We start from the raw sequence: 22,663 nt of genomic DNA on the forward strand, positions 1-22,663 counted from the left end.
TAAAGGGACCATAATTATCCAACATATGTGGTTGTTAAGATAATCAATAGCTTCAATGTAACTTCTGAGTTAAAGCTGACGTGCGTAATTTCTGTGACACTAGCATCACCAAACGGAAATGCAAAAATAATCACTGTTTATAAACAGATTGCAGAAAACTCCACCCATTTTCCATTGGTTGTACAACCACAGTGTTACACTTTTAGGTAATAATACCTACAAATGGCCAACTTATAGTTAAGTTAGGTATAGTTTACTTAACTTATGTATAGTTAAGTTTCTCATTACTGGTGTCTAACTCAAAGTCTTCATTTCTTTTCCTGCAGGCTTCAGTTATTTAAAGAGAGGACATCAACAATCTATTTGAAGCAGGAGCGGACTGGGACTAAAAAGTGGCCCCGGACTTTTTGGCCCACCACACCCGATTGCAATACACTACACCATAACACACCATCTCGTTGATTTTACTTCTGGCTCAATATTGACTGCTAGTGTTTGTAAAAGAGTCCATTTGTTTACTAGAGGTCCTGATCCTGATCAAACATTCTATTTCAAAGACCATTTCATTGCTTGCACATGTAGAGTATGAACGGAAAATCATGAACTCATTAATTCTGAATGCAATGCACACATTTTTCCGAAGGATCCTAAAACCCCCACACCCTGTGACTCTCCATCTAAATCACCAGGTAGTGCCAGCAAGTCTGGGAGTTAGAATGCTTCTTGACGTTTTTACAACCCAAAGAGCCTCTCCAGAGACACTCGTGATATCGCCATCTACACACTGAAAATCTATACACTCATACCATTTAAAATCAAGAAATGGCTTATTTTTAAGGAAATATGTTTTATTCCCGTATGCTTGGGTATTTCTGCTGTTATATCAAACTAGTTAAGATTGTTTAGTTGTGTAGTTAAACTCTGAGGGCTTATATATAAAGGGTCTAAGAATATATATTCACTTTTACGTGTACCAAATACAAGTTTCTTGGTATCAAATTAAACCTTACGACTCGCCCTCGCTGAATATATATATAAGGTTACATTAAAATGTATTCTGTTATGTTTTACCATCTTTTGAGTGATTCAAACCACATCCAGGACACTGTCGTAAATTAGGCAAATGTCGAGCCTTGACAAGACAAAGGGAACCTTCTAGCACCAAAACTGAGGAGCCTCATTGGGTCATTCCTCCCAAAGGAGGTGTGACCTCCCTACCTTAAAAGTCCGGATCTGGTGTTGAATCGTCCTCTTTTGTCTTCTCTCCTCGCTTTTATCTCTCTTCAAGCTCTCTTGCTTTTTCTTCCCTTTTTGTGTTACTCTCGTCAGACATGTCTTTTGTTTTATTTGGCATTTATCTCAGTCTTTTTCTTGTCTCCGGACAAAGCTCAACACTCTACGTTTTTGGAGCAGTCCGATATCCTCCGGGTGAAAGGACTCTCTCTCAGTTTCAACCATTACTCCTAAGATGCTTTGAACTTCCCGCAAGCGATCCACGCTCGGGGAGCACCAACAGAAACCCTCCAGCTCACGGACACAATGAGGACATTCACGCACACACGCAGCCTTGTTCAGCGACACAAAGGTCCATTTTGCAAGTATTATCCCATCTAAATTCAAATGCATTAAAGTGGCTGGCAGAATCAGAGAGCAGGTTGGCACAGTTGGAAGCGGAGGACTCGACTGTGTTCCCACCTCTGGGTGTGGTCGCCCAGTTTGAGGCCGACGTGGAGCTCATGGCCATGCTTGCCCTGGCTGCCGCAAGTGTCGGGCTGGAGTGGAACACCCCATCCTGCCCTGAGCCCTTGCGGGTAGATGACTGGTTCCTGGGTCCGGAGCGCCGCTCACGTTCCATTCTTCCCGGAGGTGCACGAGGAAGTCGCGGCAGGCATCTTTTACTGCTCGGACCCGACTTTTGGGTTCCTCCGCTCTCATTACCCTTGACAGTGGGACAGCCAGGGGGTACACGGAGATCCTCAGGTGGACAAGGCAGTTGCGGTGCACTTGTGCCTGCAAAACGTCGCCACCTGGTGGAATCGCCCGGGATTCCCGTCCAATGCCTTTAAGTGTATGTTGTCTCTGATGGCCAAGGCTTACAGTGCCACATGACAGGCCACCTCCGCCTTACATGCCATGGCCCTCCTACAAATACACCAAGCCAAGGCATTGGAAGAGCTGCATGAGGGTAGTCCTGACCCGGAGTGATGCAGGAACTGCGTTCGGTGACCGAACTCGCCCTACGGGCGACAAAGGTCATGACGCAGGCTCTTGGGCATGCAATGTCAACCATGTTGGTCCAGGATCACCACATATGGCTTAACCTGGTTGAGATGAAGAAGGCCAACAAGGTCTGCTTTCTCGACGCCCCCATCTCCCAGACTGGCCTGTTTGGCAAAACCGTTGAGGACTTTGCCCAGCAGTTCTCAGCAGTCAAAAAGCAGACCAAGGCCATTCAACATATCCTGCCTCAGCACGGTTCAATGTCCCGCACACAGTCTACCTGCCGAGGGTGTCCCCCTGTCTCGACGACTCAGCGCAAAACCTGAATTAATGGTTGCGAGCCAGCTCCTTTTATGCCCGTATGTCCAGGGGAGTGGCATGCAAATTCCACTAGCCAATTCCCATTGGCCTTTTCTCCAAGATTATAGGTGTTTGGGGAGCTCCAAAGAGCGTCCCTTTGTGTCACTACATCGACACAACGTCTTGTTCCCTCCATCAGGGAACGGAGGTTACATCAGTAACCAAGACGTTACTCTGTTCCCTATTTAATTACTATTTTAAGGTACAGTAGTATATTTGATTAATTTTATTTGTTATGTTTGTTACATCTGTCATATCTGTTTTGTACAGGAATGTGTGTTTTGTGTGTTTGTGTGTGACTGTATGTGTATCATGTTTGTTAACAACATACAGTCCCAGTGGGAGACAAAAAAAAAAGCCTTATGAGAGTATAAGAAAGATGCTATATGTAGGTAAAATGTTTTTAAGAAAAACAAAAAACAAATTCATAGATATACAAAAAAAAATCAACATAATTTAATGCGATGTGTAAAGCCTGGTCAAAATTCACCCACAAATGCAAAATATATATATATATATTTTTTTTTCAAATGTTTATATCTCTATATATTATCTGTATTCTGATAGTCTTGAGTAAAAGTTATTATATACCTCTCCCGGGTCAAAAATAACCCAAACGCAATCTTATCTTAACTTTGTATAAAGGAAAATAATAAACTTTCAAAAAAAGCCTGATTTGTTCTTTTCCAGGAAGGAACATTCCAACATCCATTGATATTGAACGGGACAAGTGCCATCAACTCACTCATGATGATGGAAATATTATAACATTTTACTCTGGAAGAGTCAGCATAGCCCCTGAATGGAAGACTGTGATGAAGAATTTCCATGGCTGGTCTTATGCTAGGGTTTATTTGGACTCATCACTCATTGGAGTTTATACAGAAAGTGCTGCTTAACTTGGATGAAGACTTAATGAAACCTGAAGTTCTTGCATTGAAAATCCAACTATAAAAGACCACACAATGAATGATGGACTGAAAAAGGAGTTCAGTGGGGAGAACTGTTTGTCACGATACAGTTGAATTAAATTATGTATATTACCTTATTATTTCCATGTCATATTCTTGGCCCATGGTTTTTGTTAGAATAGTAACTCTGTTTTAGACCTATTGAGACATGCTTTAAATCAAGTAATGCGTATTTTTGAATTGTGAATGCTGTTGTATATCCATGTTGTAAAGGTGGGGTGTGTAATTTCATCGGTACTATCTTTACCAAATGGAATTGCAAAATTACTGAAGAAGTTAGAAGTTAGTAGCTTTAGCTGATATTATTACATACATTTAACTCTAAAGTAGAGATCTGTAAACAAGAATATTTCTTTATAATATATTATAAATTATTAACATTTCTAGTTAAATAAATTCAAAACTGTGATTTATGTGTTCAAATGACATAAGGTTTGAGTAAGACTTGAATTAAAACATGAGTGCAATGGGTTTCCACAAGAATTTGGAGTAATGATTACCCTTTAGGGATTGCAGTATAGTATAAATGTAAAAGTATAATAACTACAGCTATAAAAGTTGTTGATAAAAATAGTAAAAGAATGTATGCCACACTGCAGTACAGTTCTGACAATGCATGAAATTTAATTTGAGTTGCCCACATAGCCATGTGAAAATGTTTATTTACTGCAAAACAATCAATGAAAATAGAAACATTACCAGAATATGTGTAAAAGTGAATGTTAAAACCAATTAAAATCAGGCAGCAATATTTTAGACATATTTGTACATATTTTAGAGCCTATAAAAGCAACACCTCAAAAATATATACAGTATATATAAAATAAACAAATATAAAAATATGTAAAGTATAAACAACTCTTAGAGCGCAGATCTTTGCAGATAGGATAGTTTGGTTATTTCACAGAGTATTTGCTTATATTTGCACTCTGTGTGAATTTTATTTATCTATGTCAATAGTGTGTGAATTCCTTCCCCCGATTATTCTTGAGAAACCGTGAAAAGCCTAATGATTTTACAAGCACTGTTTCTGCCATCTTTTAAAAAAAGTAAGTCTCAAAGTCTTAATTAGACAAAGTAATTTTTTCATGACTTATTTTTAGCATTTCTGTCAGGTGTGAGCATTATTCAGCAAGATCTGTGATCTGCGATCTGTGTCTAATACTACTGTGAAAAGAAGGTGCTCCAGCTCCCAGTAATGTAAATTACTTACTAATTACTAAAAATCCAAGTTAATTAATTACACAAATGACAGCGTTTGCTCATAGCTTTATTGTTTGCCGATTTTACTTACACTGCTGTTATTGTAATTGTTGAAACTTAGTTATTTATCATTTTGTGATTATTCAGAATCCAGAAAGTAAACAGCAGAGCCATCAAAGCTTTTATTCACAGAAGACCAGCTTCTTGGACTGGTAGATGGAAAAAAAAAAAGAGGTTGTCTTAGGTTGTCTCAAACACAACCTCAAGGAAGCAGCCAATTGAAAACAGTGAGGTATTGCCCACGTTCTGGTTCCTTTCCAGGTAAAGTGAAGTAAGTCTCTATAATTTAGTTGTATCAAAGTAATGATTGCTTTTGCACCGTTGGCTTACAGTATCACTTCATGTAATTGATGATATGTTCATTTTGCAATTGGAATTGAGAGTGACTCTCTCATTGGTATGGTACAGCAGTTTCGCAAAGGTGCTTGACCCAAGTACTTCCACAAAGCTGAAATGCCTTTAGATCTTTGTTAGCACAATTTCAGCATTTGAATAACATCAAAATGTCTTCATTTAAACAGAAGAGCTACTATTGTTTGGCTCAAAGTGCCTTGAATAGTAATTATGAAAATGGCAAAGGAAAAAATAAAAAGAATATTTGGGAAACTAAATCAAATATCAACGAAAGTTAAAATTATGGTGCTTGGACAATTCAGCGTCCCATTCTCCTGCAGCCAGCCGCTCTCAGGGACGCCATTTCATAAGACCTGAAATGCAGCCAAGAGAACAAGGCTACTGTCTACAATTCTGTCTCGCTTCCCTTCATTTCCTTTTGTGCTTTCTCCTCACACACCCTCATCTGCTTGCTCTCGCTATTAGTCACATTTGCTCTCCCTACGGAGTAAAAAAAAAAAAGAACGCTGCATGATAAATTAATCATACGCAAGAAGGCAGATTCTTTCCTTTCACCTTGTTACTGGAACATGCTGAGAAAAACAAAACAAAACAGAAGATGTGTTAAATGAAAAAAGGACAGTTTTTATACCTAGAAAGTGGCAACATACTACTAGCCACAGAAAACCAAAAGGGAGAAAAGGACTATTGCCATTCATTTTACAGTGTGCCTGCATCTGGCATTCAAGTCTTTTTTTTGCTCTGACTGCAACCAATTTCTGCAACTGCTTCTTGAGTCTTTATGCATGTATGCAGCATTTGACATTGAAGTTTAATATCCACTAGTAGGTTTAATTCACAGGTCATTTCTGTCAACATTCCTCTTCAGAAAGGGGAACTTCCAAATTTAGGCAAATGGCAAATTAATTTAGTGGTGCCACAATCAGGAAATTTGAGGCAATTACCAATCACCAATTTTTTAACACTGAGATCGGCTAATACCGATCCGATATTCTCATTTAAATCAGAGTTCTCACAAAATAGTGCTTGGCTGATGAGAGATTGTAGAAAGTGCTTAAAAGTGTGTTAAACTGTATCGCGTCAGTTCTCACGTGAACATGCCAACACGCTTATGTCACGTGAGAGGCAGCATGAACTGATTCCCCTTATAGACATGCATCGGAGAACAACTGGAAGTAAACAATAACAGTTAAAATGACTTAAATGTTAATCTGTTTCTCACCCAAAGCAATCGTATTGCTTTAGAAGACCACTGGAGTCGAATGGATTACTTTTACTCCAATTGTCTGTGCTTTTTGGAGCTTTAAAGTGCTGATCACCATCCACTTGAATGGTGTTGACCTACAGAGCTAATATATTCTTCTAAAAATCTTAGTTTGTGTTCTGCTGAAGAAAGTCATAGACATCTGGGATGGCATGAGGGTGAGTAAATGATGAGAAAATTGTAATTTCTGGGTGAACTATCCCTTTAAGTACAGATTTGGAATATCTGTACTTCATTTGAGTCTAAATATTTCCGCTGACTTTCACTTTTATGTCACTACATTTTAAAGAGAAAATTAATACTTCTACTCCATAAATTTTCCCTTTCATTACTTTTGTGACTGAACACTGCAAAAAATAACAGCAGTAAGTGTGCATTTTTTAAAATAGATTTTCCTTTTTTTTTTTAAAAAGAGGGACGAGCCGAAATACATTTTTGTGGTGATCAACATAATGCCATAAATGCAGTCGATTGAGCTTAACTTATATTGAACACAGAATATTCCTTTAAGTATGACAAATGTATATTTTATACAACACTGACTAAAAGCTGGCATAGTCGCTCAATCTCTCCCTATCGCTCCACACACTGTCATGACTCACATTACATCATGTACACTCAGATTAGTATTTGCATCTTTATTTGTTATTAAATTCATTTTACATTTGTTTGCAGCATCTTTGTCCTCTCCATGTATAACTGTACAGCCAGTCAGAATTACTAATGCAGTAAATGGTCATTGTGAACAGTCTACAATTACAGCTTTCTCCTGTCTAAGTGTGCTTTTCTCTGAAAAGAAATTCCTTTTATACAAGTTCCTCTCTCAGGATCACAGGCCTTGCTTTTCCCCCAAGAGTGGAATGGCAAACATGTTTTAAAAGCTCATCAGTCATGTTTTCCACTTGTCAAAGACATGTCACAATGTTCTATTAGATGGGAGAATGTGAGAGAAATAGACAGTAAAAGAATATGAAGGAGTAAGTGTAAGAGAATGAGACAATTTGGTTGCAATATTTTTTACAAAAGAAAAGAATAGTTTAAGTTATCTTATTTTGAAACCATTCTTGGTAATGTTTGTGAATGAAACAAAATATAAGATTCACGTCCACTCCATGCTTGTTATTTATTGCATTTTAATTTAGGAATAATAGAGTATTAAAAAAAAAAAAACTTTGTCATAAATGTGAATGACATAGGGACGAGTAATTTATTCCATTATTATCATTTTTGCATGAACTATTTCATTAAAATAGTATCCTCTGACAAATAAATCTCATTCTCAGCTTAACATGAATATTGATAGTATTTGGATGTGTAAAAACAGATCTAAAATATTCATCAGCTATAATGACCCAAGAGATGACAAAGCCATTAAGACCCATAAAACAGCTGGTGAGCCCATGTTCCCAGGGATGCAGAGACCCCTCTGCCCAAGCTCTGCCCTCCAACCTGCTGTTAAACCAGATTGGAGTGAATTGCACACACACTCAGGTCTTCAACCAGAGGGGCATAGAGGAGGGGGCCGGTAAACAATAATTGGGATGAAACACTACAGATAGAGTCCCACAACCATGTCGCTCCCATGACCTCAGACTTAGAGCGGGACTTAAGAGGTCAATGCTAGGCTTTGTTATTGTGTAGCAGGGTGGGGGACAAAATCCCAATCTCAGCATTTAGATCATAGCCCCTCTACACTTCTAAATCCCAGCTGGGCCATGAGGAGGAAAAAAATCTCTATAGCGAGACGACCAATCACAAGAAAATACCACAATTCATCCTTATGCACGGAGCTAAACTCTATCAAGTGAAAAGCCTGTCAAATTAAATATCCAAGTCCCTCTATCAAAAACAGAACATTAGCATTCTCACCCGTATGTCGTTTGCTGGTCGGCGTCTCAGGAGGGGAGATGACCCCAGGCTGAGTGCAAGCAGAGGTCAGGTTCGAAGTGCCTGTAGGTAAAGGTTGACCTCTTTTCAGTAGCTGCCTCTGCTCCTGCTGTCGGAAGCGTGGAGGGACTTCTCTGGGTAGATATCTGGGAGTTGGCTGCTGTAATGGAGGTAACTGCTGCTGTAGGGCATTAGAAGGGCTACGCTTGCCATTGCTGGTGGTGGTTGTGGTGGAAGGTACAATCAGTTTTAGGGTCAGAATGGGGCTCGAAGGGACAGGAATGCTGGGATTGGGTTTAACAGGGTCTGGCACTGCAAGAGAAAATATGCAGAAGATATTTTATATAATCTAAATCAGTGGTACCTGACATAAATGTAACTGCAAACATATTTTCACATCTTGTCACAAGTAGTTTTCCAATGCTTATTTACTTATTAGTCTATAGGCCACCATCTGACTCTTAAGGCATCAACTCAGTGACTATGATTACATGGACACCAGATAGCAGGTTATTGTGAGAAAACATAATTCCAGATTGGTCCCCACTACAGTTTACCATGAACTCTGAAGAGGAGGAAGAGGACATGGCAGGACTTGACCTCTGCATTCACAAAAGACCAGTGAACCCTTAAGTCAAGGCAAATTGCACAAGGTGTCGCTGAAGGTGTGCAAAACAACCTGAATAATTCTGTGGTGCACAACGTGTGCTGTGCATGCCTTAACTGCAGAAAAATATATCTGTGACAGGACAGCGCCAAAGCTAAACAGAACACAGTATCAAATCAACATGAAATTAATGAGCACCATACAAATTCAAAAGTACTGCAGTGCAACAACTACAGACTACTATCGGGTCCCTCTCCCAGTCAAAGCCTCCTTCTGATTTCCTGGGGATTCTGGGTAAACACTGTACAAAAGGGCCATCTGGGACAGGTTCTGTAAGGAGGTCACATACAGCGCTCATGAGAAAAGAACAGGATTAACATCAGGCTCAAGCACTGAGCAGCTCTAGGCAGAGTTACTGTAACTCACCCAAGGATTTAGATTAAAGATAGACTGGGTTCAAAGAAAAGCCTCAAGCCAAGAGGAGTCATTTATAACTGCCTCAACCACCGATTTGCCTTATGCCGAAAAAATTACACATGATCATAGACTCATAGACTTTAAATACTGCAACATTTAAGGAGAGAAGTGCATATTTTCTGTGCCACTAGCATCACCAAATGAAATTGCAAAAATAATCTAATAATAAAGCTGACTGGAAAGCACAAATAAATATAACAATGCTTTGGAAGCACCACCGAGCCACAGTGTTTACACATTTTGTGAACTTCATTCAACCAAAAATGTGCATGCTTTAAAAACAACAGATCTCCTTGAGTTATTTAAAATCAGAGAGCTGCTCAGAGCTGCTTGGCTGCTAGCTGAAACTAGTGATGCAAATCTATGATTATATTCTTCTCAGTGTGCCATTCCATTGACTATGCTTCAAGCCAATCAGAATGCAGAGCAGTATCTGCCTGCCTCTCACCCTTCTCTGTCCTTCTCCCTCATATATTTCCCCTCCTCCTCTTCCCTTTCCCTCACTCTGTTCTCTTCTCCACCCTCTACAGGCTCATTCATTGTCCCTATTGTTCAATGTGCTTGTGAATTCATTACAGGAAGCAGATGGACACTGGGTCTACGAGCTCTTCACACTTTTAATTTGCTGTGGGGCCTCTCTCATTCCATCTCTTCCTTTCCCTGTCAAGCTTCTGTTCTTCCTCATTCTACCTCTGTCTACAGCTCCAAGTCTCTAAAAAATACACATCAGGTTTAAACAATAAAAATGGCCCAATGGCTCAGGATCAGTGTGAGGATGTTTCATGTAAAGCTGTGCTGATTTAATATCGAAAGAACCAATAATTTTTCTCACAATATTGTATTGATACTTTAGATCCCTGTATCAATATTTGTATTCATCTATATGTGTGTGTATTTAAATAATATCCATCTTTTCAATAATAAAAGAAACGGGTCATCTAAATAAGCTCAAACGTAATTTTCTTAATTTCTCAGTGCGATCAGAGCAGCTAATGAAACGCGAATGAAACTGATCTCACATGATTCACTAAATTCTCTCACAGGCACACAAGGTATCTCTCGTGTTTGCCGCAGTTGCTATCGCGACCTAATTATGATACATTGATGCATCGAAATATATATTTAGTGATGTGTATCGCAATAAGCATTGTAGGATTTGTTGATACCCAGCTCTAGTTTTTGGTATTTTTATAATAAAACACAAAAATATTTATCAAAAAGACACTTCAGGTAGCACTTGAGTCATTCTGCTTAGTTTCAAGCCTGAAATCAGATTCTGACATGGTGATTTCTGAAAAGCAAGATAACATCAAACCCTTAATTCATTAATTGAAGACCTGGGCTCGAACACTGAGACCACTGATAAGATCTACATGATCACATCTTAAGAATCTCAATGGCTTTAATTCCCCATATCCATTCAACTGCAGTGGCTAGGTAACCAGTAAATATGGTCTTCAAACCATGATCACAAACTATAATCATAATTATATTGCCTGTTTCAAATTCTCAGACACATATTAGAGGAAGTTCCTCTCTTTTACTCTTCACTGGATTAAAAAGGTAATTCTAAGGTGCTACAGAGCTCTGCCCTGTTAAAAATTAAGTGTGTAATGTCTGTGCCATTAGCATTATCAAAGAGAATTACAAAAACTGGTTTTCAAACATGTTTCCCAAACACATTGACCCCGTTTCCACATGGTATTAAGATGCGCTTTTGGTGATCAGATCACATGTGGTCAGCACTAAATACAGGAATAAACTGGGTCTAAAACGTTTTTGATCGGATCACAACAAATATATGAATGTGGTCAAAAATGCATCTGAACACATAACATCATCACACTTGATGTGTAAACACTAATCCATCCTGTATGCATCCCAGTAGCAGCAAAGCGCACCCCTCACCTGTCAATCAACTGCTGCGCTAAAACAAGTTACAAGAGATTTAAGAGTAAAAAACGTCCAATTGGAAAATTAAAAAAAGTGGATGCACACAACATAAGAACTTCAAGTATCTTCAGTGTGTTTGACACCAACATGCTCAGTCACTGCATCTGCAGCTCAGGTTAATACAGGCAATCCACTCAAATAACAGACATTTCTAATCTAAATGTTGCTTTTGTGGTTAGATTAAATTTCGCCCCTTCTTTGTCTTTTCTGACTTTGTTGTGGTTTATTATCATGCAGGAACACACTGACTGAAGTATGTCATCATGAAACAGATTCCCTCCCTTCCAAGTCTGATCACAAGTGGTCACAGGAAGTGCATTTTAACAACCAGGTGTAATCAATGATGTGTCTCACCTGACCACATTTGATCGGATCACCCGAGATACATCTTAATACCAAGTGGAAACGGGGTCTCTAACACTGGTCGAACAACAGAAAGTCCAACCACAAACACGTGTGTGTGGGGAGGTAGGGGAAACATTGGGACATCACTTGGCTAATGTCTGAGTGGGACATCCTAAATCCATCTGTTGAGGCTTAAAAAGTCATCCAGATGCAGCTTTCTTTCCACTCTCTACCTTCACATGACTGGCTGATGCTATAGGGGTAGTCTTGCAAAGCCAAACTTTTGGCTATTAGCATATATCTTCCCACTAGACAGTAAGCCGACAGTCTGCTCGACAAGTAAAGAGATCAACCTAATTTTATTTTTACAAGACTTAAGCATTGGCAAAATTACAATAACAGACAAGACTCTAATAAAGGCAAATTTTATGAAAACCTCTTGGCAAAACAACAGAAAATGAATTGACTGTGTTCAAAGATATTAAATTTGAAGATGATTTTTCTACATTTAAACTTCAAGGTAATTTCTGAGTGACATTTTATATAAATTAAGTTAATTAAGCATACAAGGACCATTTACGATAATGTCATTCTGACAAGTTCATATGGACATTATATTGTACTACCAGGGTATGAAATTAGCACCTGCCACCAGCCTGCACAGTGGCAAGCGACCACAAGACACCTCGAAGTGACATATCACAAGAAAGGCCGTTAGACACAAGTCGCATGCTTGAAGAAAGACACTTGATAATATTTTGAAACACAGACAAAAGTAAAGCTGTCAATGTGCATCTAATTTGCCATGTGCTCAGAGTTCTTTGGTGCTCTGGCACTCACATTGTGTCTGGCGCAACGTGCCACAAAGGGTGTAGGAACCACTATAACGTGACCACTCACTTTTAGAAACAACGATATTCGTCCACCCCATATTTTGAGAAATAATAATGAAATTTTAATATGTTTATTTTGCTTAATTGTAGTGGAGGGGTAAAAGTACAGTCATTCGCCTAAACTGAAGCCTTTAAGACCCAGCAGAAGCCTCTGCCAGCTGGTTGCTTCGGCAGTGGGTGGAATTAACTCAAAATCGGCAATCCCATTGGCTTGTGCTCACAGTCCACATTTTGATTCAGGAAGTCAGTTCGAGTGAACACAGACAACATGATTAATTTTAATGAGCCCAACAGCCTGCCAGCAGTGACAGACACTGAGTGAGCTGCTATCTACATGAGATAAGACAAAAGCAAACAAAGAAGTCACCTTTGACTATTGTAAGTTAATGTTGTAAAACAGATAAAACATTTTTATAGTATTTTATAGTATGCTTCTAAAAATATATTGTTCTTTGACTTTTCCAAGTTTTTTTTTTTTGTAGCAATTATATTGAATTGAAATTGTATTGGTGATGCTTGTGGCATATCTATTTTAGGAAAAAAGAAAAACGTTCAGTGACCAAGTAGCCAAAAGAGTAGATAGAGAGGTGAAACAAGCTTCCGAAATTGTTCAGGAAAGATCATATTTGACAAAGACATTAAGGCATACATTTATTGAGTCATTTATTTTGTTTAATATGAAAATTCTCATTCATACATTGTTTCTACATTTTAGTTATAATTAATAAAGTCATATCATAAAAATTATTCTTAAAAGTTCAGTTTATATTCATTCCTTCAAATCACATATTCTTAAAAACATTTTCTAAAAAACCTAAAATGATTAAAACTGTCATGTTTTAAAGAGTCTAATAAGAACACCCTGTGTACACAGAGTGCATGGCATTACTGATTAAAATGGGTTCTATTGCATTTGATGTGACTCGACACTCGCGTCCGGTGTAGGACAGGGTGTTCCCCCTCTTCAGATCGTTCCTATGCCCCTGGTTCTCACTATTACTTCTCTGTCAGCCAACAACAATTTGCAAGAATAGTGTTGTCTATGAGTATGCTGCATATGATCTCAAATCATCTCAGGATGCAACGGCATTGGGATTATAGGTGAATTGTCATTCAGTACAACCTAAAAAAAATGATACATGAGCAAGAAGTTTCTCTTCTGCTTGTCTACTCTTTATCATTATGATAATAATAACTGCCTGGTACTATATGTTTTATTTTCTTATTATTTATTTATTTTCTAACATTGTTAAAATTAGATATTTGAGTGTATATGAAAAATAAGTGGCAGGTTAAAAACAAAATCAAAGTGGCTGGTAAAATTGGCTATTCACCCACTATTGTGACTGATGGCCAATAAAGTTTATTTCATACCCCTGTGTACTGTTACAGCATTGGCTAATGTACCAATGCAATGTCCCTATGTCAACATGCACAACAGTGCAATTAAATAGAATGATGCTTGATTTCTAAAAATGAAGTCCTCCAAACTACTGATTAATGTGCTCTAGAATAAATAAAAATAATACAATTAAAATTTCATGCTTAATTTGAGTATTTATAAATGTCACAATTCAAGATGCTCTTTCCTTTCTGCTTAAGCAAATTAGCCACTAATTATATTGCAATCAATGAAAATCTGTCTCATGGAGAGTGTTGATGCAATTAATTGGATGTGAAATTCTAAATTAATTGAATCAGGAATTGCAGTTTATGAGGCAGAGAATTGATGCTGTTTTCATTTCTGACACTCTGTTAATATTCATTATGTTTTGCTTTTGAGGTAAATCACTGTGAAGGCTATGGCCAATTTTTTTTTCTATTTCTTTTTTTCCATTAACCATTAAAGTCAACTGACTGCAGGAAATTTCTACTCCAGCTGGGCATAATTGCCTCAGTCTGAACTCTGTATTATTGTGGTCTTGCTGCACTCAAATTCGGTGACCTTTGCAAAAAGTCACTTACAATTCAGTTCATGAATATCCATGCTAAAATGAGATGCACCTTTTTCAAACAGTCTGAGTGCTTGAAAGCATGGGTATAGCTCACCCACTGCTGTGATTTCCACCAACCAAAACACAGAGATGCCACAGAGGAGGGTTACGATTACGTTTTATATGTTATAGATATAGATACAATTGAAGTCAGAAATTTCCATACACCATAGTCAAAATACATTTAAACTCAACAATTTTCACAATTCCTGACACTTAATTGGTAGATTTTTGGGTAGACTTCCACAAGCTTCTCACAGTATGTTGCTGGAATTTTGGCCCATTGCTCCAGACAGAACTGGTGTAACTGAGTCAGGTTTGTAGGCCTCCTTGCTCGCACACACTTTTTCATTTCTGCCTAAAGATTTTCAATTGGATTGAGGTCAGGGCTTTGTGATGGCCACTCCAATACTTTGAATTTGTTGTCCTTAAGCTATTTTCCATAACTCTGGGGGTATGTTTGGGGTCATTGTCCATTTGGAAGACCCATTTGCAACTGAGCTTTAACTTACTTGCTGATGTCTTGAGATGTTGCTTCAATATATCCAAGCCCCTCATATAACAATAATTCAACAATGATGATTAATAATAATAATAATAATAATAATATATATATATATATAATTATCTGAATATTTTATTTTGTGTGTGTATATATATATATATATATATATATATATATATATATATATATATATATATATATATATATATATATATATATATATAATTATACACACACACAAAATAAAAAATATTCAGATAATTAAAATACATTACATTCTTGTGGCAGAAGAGTTAATCATTGATAAGACAATACAAAAAGACATGCTTGTGTAGCGTCTCGGGTGCGTTGCATCATAAACATAAAATTTTTTGGTCACTGTGTCAAGTTAAATATAGTTTAATACTTAGAACACATCTCGAGATCCCTTATTTCAAATTAGCACTACATCAAGTGTTTTGAACGCATGTTTGTGTTGTGCTACCTGCTGAAGGGTTGTTTTGTTCACTAAACTATGCGTTGCCCATACAGCTGAAGTTTCACTTACTGCACTCTGGAGTAAACAGGTGATGCTACAAGCTTGCATGTCGATATTTTGATATTATGTGCCTATTTTACACAATTAATATTTTTTTTTTGCCCTCAAATGCAACCAAAATATTATTTGAATATTTTATCGAGCAAATTTTGTATTCACATTGGACATCCACAACAAAATAAGATAATTAAAATGTTGAAAAAAATTATACAGATAACAATATAAAAAATAGCATCTCATACAAGTGATCATCATTCGTTTGATTACAGCTTATTTTTCAGTTCAATCCAATTCAAAGTACTTACAGACGTGGCCAAAAGTATTGGCAGTGATATACATTTTGTGTTTCGCAAGTTTTTCTGCATCAGTTGTTGTGGTGTTGATTCACATTGTTACTAGATTATTGTGCAGAGTGATCAGATGCATTTTAAATAATTGCAAAAAGTTTCATTGGCCAAAAAAACTCATAAAACCCCAAACTTCACAGTTTTTTGGCGCTGGCAAAAATGACCAGCTAACATAATTTCACTAATCATATCAGCAGCACCTGGGAAAGTGTGAACGACTACTAGTCAGGTGAAATCACCCTATCATTCTGATTGGATTATAAGAGCAGACTGATTGCTATAAAAGAGGGAAGAAGTGCTTCCAATCATTGTGTTCTTGTTAGCAATGGTTACCTCTAAAAGAAAGACATGCAACCATCATCGATTTGCATCAAAATGGCCTCACATGCAAGGAAATTGCTGAAAATAATACTGCACCTGAAAGAACCATTTACCAGATCACCAAGAACTTCAAGGAGAGAGGTTCAACTGCAGTGAAGGCGGCTTCAGGACGTCCCAGAGTGTCAGCAAGTGCCAGGACCATCTCCTCCTGAGGAGTCAGCTATGGAATCGTGTCACCACCAGTGCAGAGCTTGCTCAATATTAGCAGCAGGTTGGTGTGAGTGCATCTGCATGCACAGTGAGGCGAAGACTTTTGGACAATGGCCTGGTGTCAAGAAGGGCAGCAAAGAAGCCACTTCTCTCCAAGAAAAACATCATGGACAGACTGAAATTCTGCAGGAAGTACAACGATTGTACATCAGAAGACTGGTGCAAAGTTATTTTCTCTGATGAAGCCCCCTTCAGACTGTTTGGGACATCTGGAAAATCGATAGTCCGGAGTAGAAAAGGTGAATGCTACCATGAGTCCTGTGTCGTGCCAACAGTGAAGCATCCAGTGACCATCCGTGTGTGGGGTTGCTTTTCATCCAAGGGAGTGGGCTCTCTCACAATTCTGCCCAAAAACACTGCCATGAATAAAGAATGGTATCAAAACGTCTTGCAAGAGCAACTTCTCTCAATGATCCAAGAGCAATTTGGTGATGATCCGTGCATTTTCAAATCGGAGCACTAATAAGGCAAGAATGGATCGCCATCAGTCAGGAATTGGCCCAAAAGCTGATATCCAGCATGCCAGAGCAAATTACAGAGGTTATGAAGAACAAGGGTCAACACTGTAAATATTGACTCTTTGCATAAATTGAATGTTTTTGCCAATAAAAGCCTTTAAAACTCATGACAATATTATCATTGTTTTCCAGTATACCATAGAAACATGTGAAAAAACAAACACTGAAGCAGCATACTTTGCAAAACACAAAATGATGTCACTGACAATACTTTTGGCCACGGCTGTACATACCCATGAGTTGTTTCCAACTATCCGTGGTTTTCTTGGCTACAACTTCCACAGTGGTTTTGAAAAATTCTGTTACAGTTAACTGGGATAAATGTTAGTAAGGGTGTTGATATGTAAAGTCTTATAAGTGATGCTGGAGCTGAGCAGGGGTTTCTCTTTCCCTCGTTAGAGCTGTTCAGTATGTCTGCTTTGTCAAGACGTTTCACATGTTGGTTGAATTTCTCCATTGTACTTTTAAATAGCAAATTCTCATGAAAATTAAAAATGTCCCACATGAAAAGCATATTTACCACTCATAAAGTGAAATCGCCTGACAGAAATGAGTACAGATGTGGCTGACACGAGAGTATTAAAATAAAGTTGCGTCTTAAAAATTGTCTGTATCGATATTTACTCGTTGTATCGCTAACATTGGATTATTAGTTATTGGATCAATGCATCGATCCACATCGATGAAACGTCACACCTCTAGTCCACATTAGCAATCACATTTACTAAAAAAAATCTGTACAGGTGCCAAGTCCATTTGTACATACAGTGCATAGTGAATAAGACATTTACTTATAGCACACATGAAGCACCTTTACTTTGTGGGGCATCTGAAAATGTAGGCAGCTGACTTACTACTTTGCTGCCTCATCAGTTAATGACTTAACTGACAGCTGTTAAGAATGAATGGAACTCTTAAGGAAAATGGTTTCCAAACTGTTTGAAAAGCACATTATTTTCAACGTACCTCTGTATAAAGCCTCCGGAGGCAGCATTTTCCTGGTTTCGGACACAGCCTTGAAGTTGCAATCATGCCCTAGTGCAGACCCAGCCTGAACAACAGCAATCTCCTGACAGTTTAAACAGCCTGGATTGCCTGCTTTGATTGTGACCACGGACCATCATGATTTGTGAATCAGAGGAACTTTTGACCAGATCCAAAGTTTTTGTTTCTGGTTGATAGAATACATGCTTCAAATATATTAGATGAGCGCTCGATGGGAAGAATTACATCTGTTTAAACAAGATATCTGCATATTTGCTAATTGTATATAATATAATTTTTATTGATATTTGCCTTATATCATTAGAAAAAAAGGTTAAAGATGTCAGGGAACTGTAGAGGAGTGACTGTTGAATACGTACTTTAGATGTTAACAAATGAGCGCTCCACAGGATGCTATATCTGCTCAAGTTTTGTGAGGCTTGTTTATTACATCTAATTAAACGAGATATGAGCGTATTTGCAGATGGTATTTGATATTAGTTTTATTGATATTTGCCTTTTTATCATCACCCAAGACAGTTAAAAGTTACAGCAAACTGTTGAGGAGAGAGAGAGAGGGAGAATGAAACAGGCGATCACTTTAACATTATGAGCTCAAACACGACCGTTTAAATGACTCAGTGTTGCACAGTCTATTACTGTAGTAACACGATGGCACATAACAAGAAAATGAACCATGTCTGGTCGTTTACATGTCTCAGGTCGCTTAACATGCAAGCAGGCTATTCTCAGCGCCCTCAAGAAACAAATCGGCCAAATGGGAAAATGTATTGGCCGCTTTCGATAATAAAAAAAAAAAAAGTAGATTTAAAGACCTCTGCGATATATTGGTCGACCACAAGTTTTTTTGTAGTTTATTTATTTTTTGTTTCTTGGCATATTCTGAAAACTCATTTTGTGTCCCCTGGCAAACAAAATTTTTATTAAATGCTTAATGATGAATTGAAAGATTACAGAGTTTTTATTAATTAAAAAATGTTAAGGTTTAGTTTTGATTAAGGTGATATAATCATTTAAAATTTTGTATAGGGCAGCAGTAATCACAAATAACTGAATGAAATATTTATGAAGTCATATTATAATGTTAACCATGTTTAACAAATGTGATGGCATTTCACTAATCTCATTGATTATTAATGCAATTAAATTAGTGTATTAAATCCATAAATTCGATATTGATCTATTCAAACAGTACTAAAAGTATGAATATGTAAAATTACATTTTAGATGCTGTCAATCCGTCAATATTGTACATTTCGGTATCTATGCAAACATAAGAGATTGTGCATTTGCTGAAATAAAATTTTACGTAAGAATACATTTACATTCTCATGAGATCACATTGTGTTATCACAGGCCCCCCACACGCATGTTAGCATGCACAAGGAATACAGATTAATGTTTTGGGATAGATGAGAACAATACTGACAAGGCTGCATTTAGTTATAGCATCAAATATAAAAAGTAAAAATGCACAATTTCTCTCTCTCTCTCTCTCTCTCTCTCTCTCTCTCTCTCTCTCTCTCTCTCTCTCTTCAGAGAGATTTAAAGAACAGAAGAAATCAGAATTTAAGTTTTGTGCCTTTCAGTCCATATCTGTTAGCTCTGAGGTCATCTGTATACCCTAGCGTAATCCTGAGATTATAGAAAAGTATCTTTTAGCATACGCATTTAAAGTTTACGGTTTTCTCCTCCAGGAAAATGGACCAAAACTATTGATGACTCATCTTGCACTCAAATGTTTTGTCCAATAAAACACACAGTAGAGAGAGAATGTACCTCCCCCTAGTAGGACCTGCCTCTGACTATCAATAACAAATAGGAAATCCGTGTTCATGGCTGTGATGTAAAGGCTTTTGTATATTTTGAAAAAAAAATAAAAAAGAGCGAGAGAGAGAGAGAGACCGAGAGAGAAAAGGATGAGCTCTTTGATATGTCCCACCACCACGTCCTGTTTCAATAGGAAATACATCAACACTCTAAAAAAAACAATTCATGGGGTTTTTATCTAAAGCATCCCAAATCTAGGGAAATGTTTCTTTCCATAATTCTATTTTTTAACCAATTTGGCAGTAAAATCCCTCCCCATCGTCTTGCATTTCTCCTCCTTCTAATAACCAATCACTCATCCAGCACCAAATGAACAAAGGATGACGTTTGTCCATTTCCTGACACAATTTGAAATTGTTTTGAATTGTTTTCTTGGGCCTATACCATGGAACACCATGGGGTTTACACATGTAGTGTACCATAGTAATTCCATGGTCTTTGAAGTAACTAGGAGTACCATTTAAATAGCATGGTAAATATGGTAATCATATCAAAGTACAATGGTATTACCAGTTGATACCATCACTTTACCTGGGTAATCCACAGTAATTTTATTATTAGGGCTGTTAGAGTTTAAAACCATCAAGGGAAATCATAATTCAGATATACTGGCCAGTAAGATACACACAAATAAGCAATTCACATGATGGTTTTTTAAGACTATTTATTTTCAGTATGACTCAACAACCAGTACATAAATTTAATTCTGTAAGCTGCTGATGTTGAGCATCTCGTTTGCACAGTGTTACCCATCTGTGTTCCATTATAGCCGAGTGAACATATGCTAATGAAAAAATGCTGGTGTCATAAAGCATTAGCCTGCACAGGAATGAAATAAAAGTGGAAATATCTAGAGGCTAATGAGGAAGATGACCATGTCTGCTGACCTTACTAGACACAAACCACACTGAATCTTAGCTGAATTACAGTACCTTAACATTTAAATATGACAATATTTTAGTTTCAAACATTAAGAGGATGCACTCACCTTTGGTTTTCTGTTCAGTAATCTGTGGAAAAAAAGCAAGAGATGCATTTTCAGCAATAGCTGGGATATACATATTTCACTGTACTTGTTCAATGTAGTTGTTTACATGTTATTTGCATTGTGTAATTAATATTCATAACATAATTCTGTAGCAGGCTGACCTGACATTTACACTTATAATAAATGATGTATGCCAATTGTGTAATACATTTATTTTATGCCTACTCCATATATTCATCAAAGAATGGGTATGTGTATGAAAGTAGACAAAGATTTCACCAAAGAAAAACTAAAGCTCTGAATGACTAAAAGAATACACACACACACACACACACACACACACACACACACACACACACACACACACACACACACACACACACACACACACACACACACACACACACACACACACACACACACACACACACACACACACACACACACACACACACACGACAAATAATGATTTTAAGCTCTCATTAGTATCATGTACATGTGAGCATGTGGAAATGGCAACTACGTAAATCTAGACAGTATTCCTGTTGTTATTTTAGTGTTTGATGTAACGATTTTATTAACATCCTGCAATTACCCCTGTAGGAATTAGTTACTGCCATTTAGATTCACTGATAAGATCATTGCATAACCTATCATAATTAATACATAACTGCCCGATTGTGATTATTTGTGATTATTTGAGATACCCACGATCAATGTGCACTTAAAATTCTAATAACATTTTGCAATCCAAATAAGGTAATTTTAAGTGAATATAGAAATGCCATGAAATTAAAATTTTGATCCATCTTTCTGGTTTAATAGTGAGTTATGCGAGTTCTTCAAATGAACTCAAACTGACTCAGTGACCAGCAACATGGACTTTGAATCGCACTTGAAAAACGCATGTAGTATAATTTGTTTTGGCAGTGTTTGCAGTACACACCAATGAAAGTATGAACAAGGCTAAACAGCATTGTGTGTGAACAAAATGTCCCCTGAATTTTTTGTTTACTATTTGGAGGTCCCCAAATCAAAATTTGATATTGCACTTTCGTCAGAAAAAACAATATGAACAATATCAAAAATGTAATAAGTTTCTGACATTTGGTTATTCTGACATGAAATAACCCTATAATATAATGTTTAGGCTGGCTGGGTTCCAAAACACAAGAGTGATAATGGAACATAACTTAAGTATAAAGTGGACCAAAAACAAAAATATTTAAAACATGAACTGTACACACCAGAGCAAAACAATTTAAATGGCAAAACATTATGCTTTTACTGGGCTGCACAACAAGTCATTGGTCAGGAAATTAGAAAGATTTAAACAAATGTACTCCTGGTGCACTTCTGTGACTCCATTTGCTCATTAGCTTTTGCTGCAGTGAACTGTTTGGGGGAAAGCTGGAGACAGGAAAATTCACTTATATAGTCTTCTTGTATGCAAAGGTAAAATCCTGATAAAGGTTAAAATGTTTGCTATAAAATTTAACCAACACATGGGTGTACAGAATTTTCCAAAAATATCTTCTGGGACGTTTTTTTTATTTTCTTAAAAGATTAGTCATTAGTTGGTGATCTGCCACACCTGATGCAACCCATCAAAGGTCTGATAACAAGCTCATAAATAGAACTAGAGGGAGAGATCTACAATATGCAGTATTGTGAGTCCCAAGGTAAATGAGTGAGAAAATCTGCATAAAAAAAAAGCTAAAAATTATGCAGGGGTTGCTGTCAGACACCGCAT

At 37.3% G+C, this 22,663-nt stretch overlaps 1 protein-coding gene across 1 annotated transcript in view; it reads right to left on the minus strand.

Moving 5' to 3' along the window:
* The window catches only part of tnrc6c2 (trinucleotide repeat containing adaptor 6C2), a 70,422-nt gene that overhangs the window by 19,868 nt on the left and 27,891 nt on the right, over positions 1-22,663 (minus strand). Inside the window, exons 3-4 of the mRNA XM_052140712.1 lie at positions 20,911-20,932; positions 8,302-8,631 (exon numbers count right to left, since the gene is read on the minus strand). Of these exons, the coding sequence (XP_051996672.1) occupies positions 8,302-8,631; positions 20,911-20,932 (352 nt within the window). The remainder of the gene's footprint in view (positions 1-8,301; positions 8,632-20,910; positions 20,933-22,663) is intronic.

This window comes from Xyrauchen texanus, chromosome 13, assembly GCF_025860055.1.
Source record: "Xyrauchen texanus isolate HMW12.3.18 chromosome 13, RBS_HiC_50CHRs, whole genome shotgun sequence".
NCBI classification, from domain to species: Eukaryota; Metazoa; Chordata; class Actinopteri; order Cypriniformes; family Catostomidae; genus Xyrauchen; species Xyrauchen texanus.